Source organism: Phallusia mammillata, chromosome 8, assembly GCF_965637545.1.
Source record: "Phallusia mammillata chromosome 8, kaPhaMamm4.hap1.1, whole genome shotgun sequence".
Classification (NCBI taxonomy): Eukaryota; Metazoa; Chordata; class Ascidiacea; order Phlebobranchia; family Ascidiidae; genus Phallusia; species Phallusia mammillata.
This window is the reverse complement of record NC_137259.1, coordinates 14,308,272-14,323,419: the sequence shown is the minus strand read 5'-3', so window position 1 is coordinate 14,323,419 and position 15,148 is coordinate 14,308,272. Positions and strand designations below refer to the sequence as shown.

At 36.6% G+C, this 15,148-nt stretch overlaps 1 protein-coding gene across 7 annotated transcripts in view; it reads right to left on the bottom strand.

Moving 5' to 3' along the window:
* LOC145205209 (voltage-dependent calcium channel type A subunit alpha-1-like) overlaps window positions 1-5,399 on the bottom strand; it is a 45,835-nt gene extending 40,436 nt beyond the window's left edge. For all 7 annotated transcript variants that reach the window (XM_080077877.1, XM_080077875.1, XM_080077870.1 and 4 more), the window contains exons 1-4: window positions 5,265-5,399; window positions 4,306-4,613; window positions 3,518-3,640; window positions 1,249-1,472 (exon numbers count right to left, since the gene is read on the bottom strand). In XM_080077877.1, coding sequence (XP_079934003.1) covers window positions 1,249-1,472; window positions 3,518-3,640; window positions 4,306-4,613; window positions 5,265-5,310 — 701 coding nt within the window. In that variant the 5' untranslated portion in view covers window positions 5,311-5,399. The remainder of the gene's footprint in view (window positions 1-1,248; window positions 1,473-3,517; window positions 3,641-4,305; window positions 4,614-5,264) is intronic.
* Between the last annotated feature and the right edge of the window lie 9,749 nt (window positions 5,400-15,148).

The following is a 15,148-nucleotide window of genomic DNA, read 5'->3' as shown; positions in this document are numbered from 1 at the left end:
GGTAAATTATGTAACAATGAGAATTTAGTTTCAATTTTTACGTATAGTTAACATAACAGACGCACTAAGAAATTTAAAAAAAGTTACCAAAATCTTCCTATTTAGTACCTCTAAGTTTCAACAAATTTCCTGATCTAACCTGCAAAAAATACCAAAAGGTTCAAAAGACCACAGAATAGCACAATCAACGATCAATGTTTCCCTTTTGTGGCATAAATCAAGCCTTACAATGACAAAATGTCCAATCAGACAACTTTGATTGCTTATGGATTGCAGTTACATTGATCTAGTCTACTTGAATGAACATAGTGAGAAAACAAACATGGTCTTGTAAAGAGATCGATATCTCATTACCAACTGACAAGTCGACGGAACGAAGTAGTTTACAAAACTAACAGGATTTGGCTATTAGGGCCCCTCAGGACTAGGTGAACAATGTTACCAAAGGTTATTTTCAGTTTCATTCACATGTGATATTTTATACTGCTACAATAGGTTAACCAACCAATTCTCACAAAAAATGTGGCCACCGTTTTTTTTAAACTTATCTTAATTTGCCAACATTTACATTTTTACTCAATAAACTGTAAGGCAAGTTTCCGCTTGTTTCATAACATGCATTTTGTGTTTATTTACCTAGGCCAGTAGCAGACGTAATGTGAACACTGACGTACTTGTTACGTCACACTTATGAGTGACGTCATAGTAGAAAGAAAGAAGTTTTCAACCAAGGTAATCGGGAAGATAATGGAAAACTTTAAAAGATTTGAGGTTCGCAAAAAAAGGGGGTGCATCTGCAGACAATCAATTATTTAAGTTCGACTGGCTTTCTGCTGGAGGAAAAAATTGCCCGCTTTGTGAAAGTGACGTGAATTATTTAAACTGCTGTGGCGTTTCGTCATTCACATACAACGTTGTTGGCAAAACAAGTCACAAATGGTGCTGCATAGCGTGATAAAGCCACCCAAGAAAGGATTCCCTATTTCTGAGTACATAACTTATGCCTATCCTATGGCTACGATTTATGTTTTGCAGAAAATGTACTTGGCTTTGCAATATTATTTAAAATTTAACTGGTCAAAGTGTATGGTTTTTTTCAGAACGTTGTAGCAAAATTAACTGTATTTGCTTATGCTTCATACGGAAAATATTTCATGGGGTTACCTTTTTCTTGTCTTTCTAACATATTTTACAACACAGTCACACTGCTCTTATTATAAGTCGAAGAAAAACCAGAACACCTCTTACTTCAATTTTTCATGGGCAACCAGCATATCCTTATGGCCATCAATTACAGCTCCGCGGCGCGCTCTAGGGGTCGGTGACGCCCTTCTCGATCGGTCGTCCATGTTCGGGGATCTTCGGAAAAGATCGGAATTCCACGATGAGGCTTCGGATAAATCGTCGACCACCATATGACGAGGTTTAATCCCAAAGTGATCGTAGATTGAATTTGCTTGGTCTGTATCGTCCTAAAATAAGAACGTTTTCAGTAAATTAAAGTAAGAATTTGTCTTAATACTGTAAACCAGTATAAGCCGCAACTATCTACTATGTAATTTACATTTTTTTAAATACGGACACAAAATGTGAGGTCAGACCCGAATCAAGCCCGTTTGTTAAAAAAAAGCCCGAACCCGGACCAGGCCCGAAAAGCCCGTCCCTACCTACCACTCTTGCGTAATAGCAAATAGTTTGTGAATCATGAAACGCTATTTGAAATTTACAAGGTAAAATAACTGCTACGGCAATTGGATTTGATAATACATTTTGGCAATTATTTTTCTATCTGGACAGGATTTTTTTTGCAAAATGCCACGGGGAAATCATTTGCAATTTTGACATCGATTTTCAAATTACCTGCTGTCACTATTGTGGTTTTTGCGTCAATCAAAAACATCAAAGTTAAAGCATCAGTAACCAAGCCCAGTCGATTGCAAAAATGAAAGAAGAGCAGCGGTGCAAAGTGTAATAAAATCAAGAGCCGAGGTTTTAACTGGCAGACCGCAGTACAATATTACAATTTTAATTGCAAAAACCACAGTACAATTTTGAAATTTTAATTGTAAAAATAATCCGAATCTTCGCGTCATACAAAACTTGAGGTACAATTGATTGTTAATGTGGTAAGTCTTGAACTAATCGACATCAGTTAATCCGAATCTTCGCCTAATCGGGACACATTTTTTGGTCCAAACGGGTCCGGTCTAACCGAGGTATACTGTACTCAAATTGTCAACCGGGCCATTGTTAACATAGCTGAATAGCCCCAAATCTGAGCCCAGAATAGTTGGTACCGGAGCTGTAAGTCACAAGATTGCAATTGTTTTGAAATAACAAACGAAGACGGAGAAATTGTCGCAAAAAAGAAGATTATAAGAAGAAGCAGTATTATTGTTTTTTTTTTTTTTAAATTAAAAATTTTTTTTTAAAAAACTAAAAACTTTTCATTTGTTGCATAGCTGTGTGGGCCTTTTAAACGTTTTGTTGTTAGAATAAAAACCTATTTGTATTTAAGGTGACTGTTAGGTAAAAGCAAAAACGAAGGGGCTAGCAATCTCTAGAGCAGTGATTATCAAAGTATCGCTCGCTATCGACCCCTAATGGTCTGCCAAAAAAAGGATTGAGAGTTAAGAACACGGCCCGAACCCGAAACCCATTTTTTCAACAGAAAGCCCCATTTAAAACCGACACCTAGCGAAATTACGACACCAATGTTGCCGAGCGTAAAGTCAGGTCCGAATTAAGTCTGTTTTATTTAAACTTTAGCCCAAACCTGAAACACATCATTGCATTCGTCTTTAAATAAAGTTATTGTTTAATATATCCCGTTTCCATGGCCGTTGGTCCGATCGGACTTTTCCGCTATTTCAGTCCGATTGGACGCAATAAGGAATGACTCAGCATTTTTTCAGCGTTTTCGCGGACCTCCTCGCAACGGCCATGGAAACTTTTTTTAAAAACATCAGCTTATTGTGGTTATCAAACTTTTTTTTGTTGTGACGCCCCAGGAAAAGTTTTCTGGACTTGCGACGCACCAGCAAATAAAAGTTAATGAGGAAACTTTTTATTAAAGTTGTGTTTATTGATACAACAACAAAAAGCCACGAAACGAATATTCTACGACGCCCTTGGAAAATTCAAACGACGCACCAGGGCGTCGCGACGCACAGTTTGAGAACTACTGGCTTATTGCATAACTTTCCCTGTGTTCTTACAAGGTAAAAAAGTTTAAGGAATACTTTTTTAGATAGTGGATCACAATAAAATATTGCGAGGCCATTTATTACAGATTGCAAACTACACGTAAGGTTTTATCACCCTTGCACTGTTGGGCAAAGGCTACTTAAAAAGTCAAAAATAATACGTTACATTTGCTTTGACGCTCAGACACAGGATAACTAGTTTGAAAAGGACACAACGCAAACAGCATCAGTCAGGATATTAAATTTTACGAGACGTCCCACAAAACGTCGCTGCTTTCAATGTTGGCGAGGCGAAACAAAAAAAACCTTACCTCATTTCCGGTATCCCAGTACTTCGGTGCTTCACATCCGGTTGGCAGATTGTTGAAGCTTGTATCCATGAATGTGCCGTCGCTCCGTTGTAAATACGATGCTTGCTCGCTAGCTGCTCGTCCCTAGAAACAGATTTATTCAAGTTTGGGATATAAACGCAGTAATTAGCGCGATTGACAAAATGTATATTGCTTTGGTAATTGGCAAGTTACTTTAGTTTGTGCCCAAAATACGACTATAGAATACCATATTCGTTTTACGTATATTTATCCCAGAGTTCTAAAACGGACCTGAAACTGGAGCCCGGCTCGAACACGACACGAACCCAGCCCAAACCCGAAAGTACAAGCCCGAAACCCGGCACGAACCCGAATGGTTTTTAAGAAGCCTGTTTTGGCCCGGAAGTTTGGTTGACAAGCCTTTACATTGAAGCCTCAGGAAAGATCAAGACAAGAAACACAATAGACAATAATGGACAATTGGTTTTGACCAAGGCGGTTTAGGGCTGTTTGACATTAGGTCAGAACCAGCAACTAGCTACTAAATTTATTCAAAAAAAACACTGACACAGAGTGTAAAGTCAGACCCAATTCAAACCGTCTTTTGGATGAAACCCAAGCCCGAACCCGGCCCGACTTACAATTCTTGTTTATCCATCTGTTTAAACGGAAAGCAACACAGGGAAAGGGCTTTATATGTTATGGTACTTTCTGCATTGTTTCGTTCGGTAGATAAAACTCCTACAGACTGAAAAAGGGTTCACGAACCACCAGTTGTTAAACAGTACCTCTATATTATCCTGCGACTGGGCATCAAAGTCCAATCCCGGTAGTTCCTTGTCTGAAAAAGCGCTGTTGTAGTAATAACTCCAATACTTTGACTTATCCTCTCCAAAGCCCAAAAGATTAGTTGTCGAATTTGGTAGAGAAGACCTCTTTTTTCTTGAAGAAGACTTGTTTAATGATGCTACTGATCCCAGGGTCTCACGTCTCCATTTTGCTGCCGCTTTTCTTTCAATTGCCGCCTCCTGAGCCCGAGTTAACTCGTTTTGTTCCTCGTGTGTTCCGAGAAAGGAGGTTTTTGCAGAGTTGACGGCTGTTCACAGATTTGGAAAAAATTGGTTTTAATATTTCGCAACGAGAGATAAGTTAGGTACGTAAAATATTTTTACGTCGAAGCTCAGTTGGCACAAAATACTTGAATTTGGCTATTTGTGAGGCAATGTAATCAAAAAATCAATTTTACCACATTACTTGTTTGAATAGCATAGTACTACTTATTTATATACAATCTATTTGCCCTAGTTAAAATAGAATCAGTTTTAGCAAAGATTAACATTCATATTTGGATCTGCCCTGAAGCGTTGATGCAGACCAGCGAAAATCTTAATTATTATTCGATACCTTTGAGCAATGTATTAAAGATATAACTTTACCAAAACACATGACATCTTTGGTCTTTATTCAAATAGAACATGATTCCGGATGATTTATGTACAAACATATTACCATTTTAACGAAATCTGAATGTTGCGATTTTGTCTATTTAGAACTTAAAGGAACAGTCTACTTTGAAATTATAAATCTTGTGTACATTGTTAGCATTAAATATTTTCTTTTCTAATCTAATATTTTCAAAGTACGAAGTTGCCTTATGTATTGTTAAAATAGGAACTGCTTTGCTTGACGACTGCAACCGTATCAGATTACAGACATAATTTTAACATTTTCCTGAACTTTTTTTTACCTCGTATGACTCCATACCAGCTGTTTGTAGCATACGACTTTTTCATGTTCAAAAAAAGGGAAAAATTTCAAATTCATGGATTTGACACAGGATGGTACAAAAAAGATTTAATTAACTTAGCTGAAAAGTAATGTTATGGTTATGGACAAGAAGGTCAAAAGACATTATATTTGGTAAAAATTTGAATTTAATTAAATTCGCAGAATGGTAGTAATACATCTTTGTTTTCTTTCTACAGGACTAATAAATCGAAATACATATCCGAAAACCTTGGTAAGCCAAAATATAATCTCAAAAATTTAAAAAACCACTGCAAAAGGAATAAAACAAAAACCAAAGAAACCACTGCCTATGTAGGCTATAGCTTAAAATCAATCAAATCTTAAGCAGACGAGTCAGTTTTTTTGACAAGGTGTGCAGAATGTTTACGTCTGTCAAATTATGGGCTTAACTTTTTCCTCTCATGATAGGTGGTCTAAAATTCGCTTGTTTTTTGTGCAGCTATACTACACGAAGCTGGACCGAAAAAAAAAACAGTTTGCACAAATTCTACGCTCCTTAGCGGGTATTTAAGTCCGTAATTTGTGACACTGCAAAGCACTTCAGGCTTTGTTAAAAACCTATGTTCGACTTCGCATAATTGCGCCCCCGCCACATAATGTACACAACATATAATTGGTGAAAATTGCAAACGCATCAAACATGTTTGAGGTGAATATTTCCCGCATAGTTGTGTTTAAAATGACTTGGTATAATTAACATTTCTTGCTTTTCGATTTGAACATCATTATACAACAAGTAGACACAAATGCAAGGGTCATCGCAACCAACATGCAGTTGCAGTTATTGCACGTATGCCCAAAATAGGAAAACCAGATAAAAACAGGTGCTAAGAAACAAAAAAATGATTTAAACATCACCGGAACATAAAGAATTTAGCTTTAGTGGAGCCTGGCCTAAAAAAGCTGCCCTACAGTGTTACCCTTTCGACCTTGATTTTTTTATCAGCCTTCCGAAAACAAACTTAATTGACTCAACGAAAAAATCGAAAACCAAACCGAAAAGCAACGGAAAAAATACGATAGGTTCTCACGAAGGTCGACCTTCAGGTCCACACGCCCAGTAATTAACAAAGCTGATCTAAGTGGGTTCCGGCTACTGCTTCCTATTCAAGACCTATATTCATGATACGAAGGTTTTAAGTTGGTTGCTAGGATATTGTGTTACACCAGTTAGCTTAGCAAAGCAAAGCTCGTCAAAAGTAATGGTTTTGCTTGATTTGGTACGGGTTTCAGACAAAGTCAGGCATTTAATAGTTTTAATCTGTTTAAATAACAAAGATACACGCCTTTATAGCACATATAAGATCTTAAGTTGAAAAAAAACTAAAAAAAGACGATTGACAAAACGAAGCTAGTTAAAAACGGGTTTGATATTGCAAGCAAACTGAGAGCATGTTAAAATGTCCATCTTCGTACTATATACATGAGAAACAAATTGGTTGTGTAAACCGACCGTTTTTTTTACGCATACAACACATTCAAAACGTTTTGCTAGCCGTAATTTCCAATACAAATGCTAGCAAATCGGTTTTTGGTTTTAGTACCTAAATCTGAGATGCACTTATAATATACCCTTATCTTAACAAATATCACCTCAAAGGGTTAACGCAGCTGCATACAAAACACCTGCAATCCTATACCTACGCTTCAGTCAACGCCTTGCGTGTGTTCAAAACCTTCAGAAGATTGTGCGCGAGTTTTGCCAGCTTCACAACAGGTTGCCCGGCGTCACTTACAGTCGCTGCAGGCAAAACAAAGTTTGGATTTACAAGCGTGCCACCGTTAATAATTACTCTCAACCGGCCGCCCTCCGATGATTTAATTGACCCAAAGCGCCACGCAAAACTTGTCGATGTTGTGAAACCCGTAAAAGGAGCGAAGGATGAGTGACGACATTGGCCACACGCGTTACTGTGGTCTGATTTATTGTTGTTTACAAAGCCAATGTCTTTACATGATAACAGTCGCTACTGCTTTCTCTAAAATGCACTAACCCATCAAACGACATTTGTCCTAACAAATGCTGGTCGAATGTTGATTAATTATTAAGTACATCCAAAATGGTATAGCTTGCTTGTTGTGTTTGGGTAAAAACGCGCCATAACGTTTAAAACGTCAAAAGAAAGTTAGATTCGGCTTTCTATCTTAGAGTCTTGTGACCTTGTAGTTACATGACGAAGTATTCATGGAATGCACTTCAAACAACGGCGCATCAATACGTTATGGCTCCCTCTTTGGGAACCCCGGAACCAGACAATTGCATCACCAATGTTGTAACAAAAAAAAAACATGTTAGCCGAATGACTCTTTAACAATGTACATAAAAAAACATATTAGCTAAATGGGGGTAAAAAAAAACCTATAAAATGCAATATCTTGCTCTTGAATCTTCAGCGAAACTGCAAATCTAACACTAACGAATTTGGAACTAAAAAAGATATTCTCTAAATATCGCGTTTAAAGTTGAAAAATACGTTTAGGCCACAATTAAAGTGTCTTCGAGTGTTTGGTTGGAGGATGTGCGTAAAAAGCGAAACGTGATGAAGCAGAAACCAACGTCAGAGGGATGTAAATGCGCCTTCAAATATTTGCACGAGTCTCATACGATTTCTATTGCGAGGAACGTAAATTCCCCTGTAAACCAAAAGTTCCGTGTTCCGCCAAATTCCCAACCTGTGACATGAGATTTAGACCGATGTTTGTTGCAGACACACTCAATGGGCGTGACTATAACAACACTGACCGCACATGCCCTGCTGATATTTCCAATAAAGGTTGTGTAATAAACAAAGGCATGCAAAGCCAGGTGTTTGATTTCCGGAAAAATCAAGAACGAAGCCAAAACGATACCGCCGAGAAAAAGTAATTCTTATACGAACGCTTGCTTAACATGCGTCAAGAGATCAAAAAGCACATACAAACTTTTATTTTTAACCTGCACTAAATGATCTATTTCGTTTTCATACGCTGACGACTTAGAATTTCAAAGCAACAGACCAACCACAGCTTACAACACACAACTAATGTTAAGTCAGGTAAAGTCTTAGTTTTCGAGCCAGTTCTAACCAACCATACGATAAAAAGTATTTACAAGTAAAGCGTGCCTAAAATGTTGTTTAAACTGTACGAGCCTCACTAAAACGTTACCTTGTTTTAAGTAACAGATCACGCGCTAGCAGTCAACCAAGTTACCTAGTAACAAGCGATATATACACATGCCCTTTTCACAAACCCAACAGACTGGAAAGGGAAATCAAAAATAGGGCACATTGGCACGCGATTAGCTTTTACTAATATCAGTTAATTATTCAGGTAGCCGAAGTTGAAAGCACAAGCTCGTGCGCTCGCCTTTGTTCAGAACTTGGCCATGTAGCAACCGCAAGGCAAATGAAAAGGCCTCACAATACCTGGTACTTTGTGAATTGAATGCAATGACATTGACGTAGCGACCCTTTGATGAATGCCTACTGAAACTGGTTCTATTTGTAAAGCCTTTGTATAAGTTTAATTTGCCAATTTGATTCAATTAGCATACCATACGAACTAAGTTTATACCAAACGAACGAAATCAAAATAAAACAACAGCTTCTCGGTAATCTGATTCCCTTAACTTCCCAAAACGCACAATATATTGGAACGATTTCATATTTTGAACAGACATTTGTCAGCATATATGCACTAATTTTGATATTGCATTTTTTGAGTATAGTTTATGCAGACGTACTAAAAGCAACAACAACTGTATAAAGTGTTATTATAAACACAAAATATGGCATCAATCTTAGCCTTTAAACACTAATCTAGATAATGATTAGAAGCACAAACAACAGCAGTTGTATCTACGAGTAATACAATCCAGTGCAACGCTATCTGAGGTTATTCAAAATCTAAATCGCAGGTTCTTTCTTTCCGACTGCAAGCTAAAATCTAGGAATACTCTTTAGAATGCTGAAAGAATACAACAACTCAAATCAATAATAACAAAGAAAGCCCTGAGAGTTATGATTGCGCAGCCAACAGCCTTTTTATTAGCAGTTAAAGTTCATTCAATCTGTTCGTCCAAACACATCAACAACCCAGTGGTCACGTCGACATTGGCTTACGCGTGCGTTTGTTTACCGCAAGACCTTATCGGAATCTTTCTCACCCCAGGAATTTACGTTTCACCCAATTATGCAGCTGTTTTTGCGGTTTTTAACCCTTGTAAACGGTATCTTAGGATAGACCGCACGGAAGTTTGTCAAGTGAGGCATTAGAACACGACATTTATGAAATATAACCAGTTTATCGAGCTAACACAATACGCCAAAAATGTCCCTTTTATGTTGTACTGAATAGCCATCTTTTTCCACCCCTTTGCACATCTTGGCTTCTCGCAAAAAGATCTTTAATTTTATGATACACTTAAAAAGCTGTCTAAAAAATGTGCATGCAAAGGGAAATTGTAAACGTCAATGGTACCTAAATTGTTGGTATAAGTTTTACTCGAATATCTAAGGTCATAAATGTGATAATTTAGTCACAAAGTAAAGTATCGAATAAAGAACATGGTTGTCAATGTAGGGCCCAAACATCATCATAAAAGGGGAACTTTTAACTAAACGATTGACTTTAGTTGGAAACTACACCAAAAAGTTAAGAACCATTACATTATAGCTTACGACATAAAAACACAAGTTGTGCTGCACAACATATACAAACAAAACGACTGAGTGACGCTCTATCTAGTCTCTTTACACAACTCAATAACTTAAATCCACAGAGATTTTTGGTAAATGGGGACCCAGTTTGCACACTCATTAAGGCTACGGTGTGGCACCTTACTGACCGCAAGCCATTTTACTCTTTGACACAGACAATACATCGGTGGTATTGCGGCTTTCCGACATACTCAAATGTTAACCTTAACAGTGGTTTAAACCAACAACTAAAATCATTGGTGTGGAATAAGCAAAGTGGAGGATAGTCGGTAGGGGGATTTTATTCAAGAAGGAAAAGCATTTGAGCACAAAGACAGTTTTTATAGTCAGACATAAAATTATAAAGCCATCTACCAATGTAGTGCGAAATTCAGGCAATAAAACGTTTAAAAACAACAAAGCAATAGCTGCCGTTTTTTAAATAGCTGTGAGCAAAGATATTTGATTGTTCCAAAAAGACAATTTCTGACAGTGCACTGATTAGGTTACTATTCTAAACACAATAAAAAACGAGATTCATGTTTCCTTTACAGCGTCCACATTTGGCTCATCGGGAGCAATTATGATACTTTCGACTAATAGCGCTATCAGGCGACAGACGTGTTAACATTTTTTTCGCCGTACGACTGTTCTATCATATGCAATATTGTGTTTTTTTACGAGAACAACGTATGGGTAAGTAAAACAACTGTATAAGCTACATAACTTACCCCGCTAAATCGATGGTACTTTTTATTCTTTTTGGTTGAGTAGTTGTTCTTCAAACCAGATAGCTCCAAAGTCTTTGAATATTTGTTTTACGTAATGTTACATTAACAAATTATCTAAAGATTTTAACGTTGGCCTAACACACCTGAAAGAAGACAGAAACAATTTAGACATCGTGAACAGTCGTGAAAATTTTTGAACAAAAAAAAACAAAAAGCCAGATGTATAAAGCATTTGTAAATTTTCGTACGGTCATTTTCATTAAACTGAACGAAAAGGTAATAAACATATATCTTTCTCGTTAATGCCTATGTGTATTGAAATATGTTCTGGTTGGTTCAACATCAAGAAAATAAAAAATAAAATTTTAACATAAGTAATACGTTAGTAAAAAGAAATTTTAGGTAGTCATTAATACGCAATAGGCAACAACAGTCAAAAAACGAAATTGTTTTAAAGTTTTACCATTTATAAGTTAAACTACTCATGTAAAAGTACCTATTTTTAATGTACAAATAAACTTTGTGTCCGACAAGCAAAAAATAAAGTAATCGAAACAACACATTGTCACACTTGTAGAAATTATTTTTGTCATCGTATCTGAATGTGTAGATTATTTCTAAGTGTATAAAATGCGCAATGGGTAACATGTAAATTAAAATCGGCATAGCTTTAAACCAGCGGTATCTCTCTCCATTCCTGTGGTGTCGACATGTGGGTTTTCCCTACAGATTTTCTAGACTGACAAACCACGTTCAATTTTTCATGTATAATTCATTGCGGCTATAGGAGCTGACCAGCCCAGTTGATATCAGTGACCATATGTGCTTATATGATGAAGTTAATCCCTCTGCGAAATCGATCAATACAAAACGCGAGATAACACGATGAAAACGGATACTGGAGAACACTTCATTTTACATGAAGCCAACACGTACCAAAGAATTTAAACATTTACACTTCGTCTAAGCTGCATACACAAATTACACAGTTAATTTTGTTGCGTTTTTCCATAAAGATGGCTTAAGAATAAGTTTCAAGGCAATTAGAGAAAACTTTTATGGGCACATATAGAAGCAATTTCCAAGTGTTTTACATGTAGGCTACGAGATTTTTATGTCTAAAATAAAGAAGACACGTTTAGGCGAACAGCAAAAAAACTGGGTATATGTAGCTACTAGTGGTAGAACGGTGTCACAACCCTTAAAATAAGTCATAATAAATAATAAGTTCACAATACACATGTTTGAATTATTCCATAAAAGTAAATTAACACAAAGCGTTGTTTAACAAGCAACAATCCAACACGCTAAACTGGGTAATGTACAAATTGAATCGTGTTTTAGAGGCCATCACTGAAATACGGTTATGCGATCCAAAATTTCCAGATTCGTTACACATTTTGGCAAGGGTTCAGTTTAGATCTGAGCGATAAACGCGAACGTCGAGTTATCCCATAATCGACGACCGCGCACGACTTTCCACAAGATGCCAAGTGCTGATAAGTCTGTCACATTTTCATGCAGTCAAATCGTTTTAAACGCGCATGAGTGGAACCTGTCACGCTTATCTCTTATGTTTCACGCCGTGATCATCGTAGTTTAAGATTTACACAGACCCAAACGTGTTTCGTACGGTTGTTGTTTATCCCAATTTCAAACACACGATAAACCAAGTCAAAGAGTTCCGCAAATATGGTATATTGTAAGCGTCTTTAATTCAGATATACGTGTTCTTTGGAACACTGTATACGGATATGTTCATAAGTTTAATGTTGAAAATAACGGTCCACATAGACGTAAAAAGCGCCATGTTTTAATGTTCAAACGTTTCGGCAAATGCTTATGCCATTATCAGTGATATGAAGTGCCACATCAGTTACACCCGTTTATATCCACTTGCGTTACGTAAGAGAGCGTCGTATACCTTCTGGTTTCATGTGAAAATAGGCCTTACTGTCTAAAAAAGGCAAGTCTATGAAATATTTAGAACGATTGAAAATAGCTTTGAGGTCAAACAATCATATAACTTATATTCGCCACAGGCAGAAGTGGCACACTGATTGTTTTCTCCACGTACGATTTAGTGTTTAGGTAAGTAACGAATTATCCGAACGCAAAGGCACTTTCACCAGTCATTGACTGCCGTATTAAAACGTTTTTCTTGCCTGGTAGAAGAGTATGACAGTTGCTTGACAAACTTAATTCGGATTTACTTGATATATGTCTATCTTAAAGCGCTACTTAACGCTCCGAAGTAGGATAGTCGTCGATTCACCAGTCAAACACAAAACAAAGACATTTTTTGTTAAAACTTCGCAGTTCAGTGCGTAGCTTACAAATATGTCGCAAAATTATACGAAAATTGAAATATTAATTCAAACAATAAATCTTTTCGGAGGTATGGAGATAAATATGCCAGTTGGTCGAAATACATATATTTCATCTATATATATATAACTTATATTCGTTGACTGATGCCAAAATATTTTTCATACTCAGTTAATTGAGAAAAAAGTAACTCAAAACAACAGCCGAATTAAAAATATTCCACAGATTGCGTGACTCATTTAATTTAGCTAATGACAAAATCAATGACACATCACCGTTTTTGCAGGTGTCATACATTAATATTGTCCTTACCTTATAAGCACTCTTGGACCACGCGGGCTATGGACCCGTGCTGTAGTAACAATTCGTAAGCTTGTGTGACCAAAAAACAACCAAAAATTAAGGAAAATAAATTGTTTTAGATAGAGATAGACAAATAAAAACGACAGACAAAATTAAATTTTGGAGTTTTTCTAAACATAAACCGTTACACTAAAAGAAATCTAAAAATGTTTCAAATGAATAAATTGGCTCAATCGCAGAAAACAAATACTATTTTCTTGCTTTTCATTCGTTCTGCCTGCATTTAAAGCCATAATAGCATAATCTGGTTAAATGTCTAACCTTCGACCTCATGGTCGAGTTTCGCTATAAAACAGATGTCTCCGCTGCAAGAAGTTATATTATTGATATCTTGACCTTTTTATTCTCTGCAATCTTATAAAATATGTATGCACGGGTGTGTACAGCCATGACTCTTGCGCTCTGTTACACACAGAACGCACTAATAAGTTTATGGTTTTATGTCGTTTCTGCAAATTTAACGTAAATAATTTACTCCGCTTCAACGCTAAGTTTACAGATAACGACAAACATAGGCCTCCAGCCCTTGTACGATTGTACTGAGAAAAATTGCGTCATTTTAGTGACACCGAAATTACATCATTTTACCGACAAAAAAATTGCGTCATTTTAGTGACACCGAAATTACATCATTTTACCGACAAAAAAATTGCGTCATTTTAGTGACACCGAAATTACATCATTTTACCGACAAAAAAATTGCGTCATTTTAGTGACACCGAAATTACATCATTTTACCGACAAAAAAATTGCGTCATTTTAGTGACACCGAAATTACATCATTTTACCGACAAAAAAATTGCGTCATTTTAGTGACACCGAAATTACATCATTTTACCGACAAAAAAATTGCGTCATTTTTTGTACCAAAAAAGAACTTAAAAACCGAATCAAAATGTCAAAATTTGTGCGACAAAGTTTTACACCTTTTGAAAAAACAAAAAAGACAACGAAAAATAATCGCCACATAATACATGCAATACATCAACGATTTCTAAAGGTATTAAGGCCCACTGCTTATTTATTTTAAACGTATTCACAACGGTTCATTATTTTACGACATGTTTCTTCTGCAAAAAGTTGTTTTAGTTGCAGGGAATAGGCTTTACACCTGTAGGTACGTCATACATTCTCCGTATTTTCTGACAGCTGACTTTGAAGAAACGGCAACATTGCTTATGTAACCAACCCACATATCGAGACACTGGGATAGGTTACGCGATAAGGGTTTACCGCAAAATCATTGAAAAGTCTCTTATCGGAAATCAGGCGACATTGTCAACATTCATTGTCAAACACAAATCCGCGACACCATCTGTCAATTTTTTCGGCAAAGTCCACAAAAGAAAGCTTGCAATTTTTGCGCCAATATATGAGAATCGACTAAAATTGCAACAGAACCAAACAACTTCAAAGCTTATAATCGGATCTCTAAAACCTTTCTCTAAGAAACAGTTTTCCGTAAGTCTGCCAATTAAGTTCCAATTAACGGCATTTATACTTTACACGTTATTTGCAACAAACTTAAATTTGGAACCCAAAAAGTACCACTGCATTCAAACTTATGTCTCTGGCACATTTGCCTTGAAAGTAAAGTTCTTAAAATGATCTTCAAGTCCGATAAATTCCCTATATGAAGCAAGCAAGTTGATATTCGCTCCATCTACAAATCAATAAGCATGCAAATCCACTTTTGAGCTCGTCCCACACAGCAGCTTGGC